The sequence below is a fragment of the Galeopterus variegatus genome, unplaced genomic scaffold (genome assembly GCF_000696425.1).
Source record: "Galeopterus variegatus unplaced genomic scaffold, G_variegatus-3.0.2 Scaffold1086, whole genome shotgun sequence".
Taxonomy (NCBI): domain Eukaryota; kingdom Metazoa; phylum Chordata; class Mammalia; order Dermoptera; family Cynocephalidae; genus Galeopterus; species Galeopterus variegatus.
In genome coordinates, this window is record NW_007727197.1 from 47,307 (window position 1) to 49,239 (window position 1,933).

The 1,933-nt window shown below is 31.3% G+C and overlaps 1 protein-coding gene across 1 annotated transcript in view; it reads right to left on the reverse strand.

Annotated features, from left to right (window-relative positions):
• RWDD4 (RWD domain containing 4) overlaps window positions 1-1,933 on the reverse strand; it is a 20,113-nt gene that overhangs the window by 4,989 nt on the left and 13,191 nt on the right. Inside the window, exons 5-6 of the mRNA XM_008574673.1 lie at window positions 333-382; window positions 198-200 (exon numbers count right to left, since the gene is read on the reverse strand). Coding sequence (XP_008572895.1) covers window positions 198-200; window positions 333-382 — 53 coding nt within the window. The remainder of the gene's footprint in view (window positions 1-197; window positions 201-332; window positions 383-1,933) is intronic.

The following is a 1,933-nucleotide window of genomic DNA, read 5'->3' on the forward strand; positions in this document are numbered from 1 at the left end:
ACTGGTTTTCTTTAGTTTCCACGTTATCGATAATTTAGTCATATTTCAGCATGTCCATTCTTAAGGTGTACTTACATAAACAGTCATACTGTATTGTAGTTATAACTTACTTCTGCAGATTTTCCATTATTTAAAAAAAGAAAATCCAAAACGTTATAGGGAAGAGAAGAATGTGAAGGATGTTTAAAAATACTTACATGCTGAATGTAAAAAAGGAAACAGACATCCCAGGAAATTCCAACATTGCGAGGGGGGAATGAAGAATAGAAATTTCATTATTTGATGGCAATAATTATAGCAATGTTGAAGACTAGAATATAAATATTATATACCTTCACGACATCAACCCAGTTCCAGCCTCGAGGAAGTTCCCCTTTGTGATCTAGAGGATAAAAAATAGTAACTTTATTTTAAGACCAATCAGCTAGTATTAAATTAATTAAAATTCTAATAAATAAGATTATGTACTATTACATACGACAAATAGATAAAACTTTTAAATCACATATTACTAATCTGGAAAAACAGTTTATCATCATTGTGGATTGAAAGCACCATTCTTCTAGGGATGCTTATGGTGCTTTCAATCCACAACAATAAAAATATTTCAAGCATACTCCATTTTTACATTGACATTATTTCCATTCAAGACAAAACCTAATACAAAGGTAAAAATATGGAGGTAGGTTGGTAATACCAAGAAGAAGAGCTAATCAATTTATTATTTTAATGCATTTGCACAATTCTTTTGCTTTATATGAGGGTACTTCGAAAAGTTTGTGGAAAAATAGAATTAAAAGATAATGTGAATGAACTTTTTCAAGTACCCTCATGTAAGGTCACCGCTTATTTAAGTAAGAAGTTATGTTAGTTCCCTGTTTCGTGAATTAGCATTTCACACCAGGAAGCTAGGCTCAGGACAGAAGGCCTTATAAACAAATGTTTGGCTTGTCTTAAAGACCAGGAGGAGCTCTGGCAAACATGTATTAATTGCTGTGCTCTGATAAACTATCATTATTTAACATTCTTTAAAAAAGGCTTTAATCTGTTGGGAGTGCTTGAAAACAAGCTCATATGAATTTATATAAGAATTCATAGTTTACAAAGTGCTTTCATTCTTTTAATATTCAATTTTAAAGAATAGTCTAATAAATATTATTTAAAATTTTTCAATTTAAAATGGCTTGATTTCCTTTGCTTGATGTANCCAGTTCCAGCCTCGAGGAAGTTCCCCTTTGTGATCTAGAGGATAAAAAATAGTAACTTTAAGACCAATCGGCTAGTATTAAATTAATTAAAATTCTAATAAATAAGATTATGTACTATTACATACAACAAATAGATAAAACATTTAAATCACATATTACTAATCTGGAAAAACAGTTTATCATCATTGCGGATTGAAAGCACCATTCTTCTAGGGATGCTTATGGTGCTTTCAATCCACAACAATAAAAGTATTTCAAGCATACTCCATTTTTACATTGACACTATTTCTATTCAAGACAAAACCTAATACAAAGGTAAAAATACGGAGGTAGGTTGGTAATGCCAGGAAGAAGAGCTAATCAATTTATCAGTTTAATGCATTTGCACAATTCTATTGCTTTATATGAGGGTACTTCGAAAAGTTTGTGGAAAAATAGAATTAAAAGATAACGTGAATCTTTCCAGGAACTTTTTCAAGTACCCTCATGTAAGGTCACTGCTGATTTAAGTAAGAAGTTATGTTAGTTCCCTGTTTCGTGAATTAGCATTTCACACCAGGAAGCTATGCTCAAGACAGAAGGCCTTATAAACAAATGCTTGGCTTGTCTTAAAGACTAAGAGGAGCTCTGGCAAACATGTATTAATTGCTGTGCTCTGATAAAATATCATTATTTAACATTCTTTAAAAAAGGCTTTAATCTGTTGGGAGTGCTTGAAAACAAGC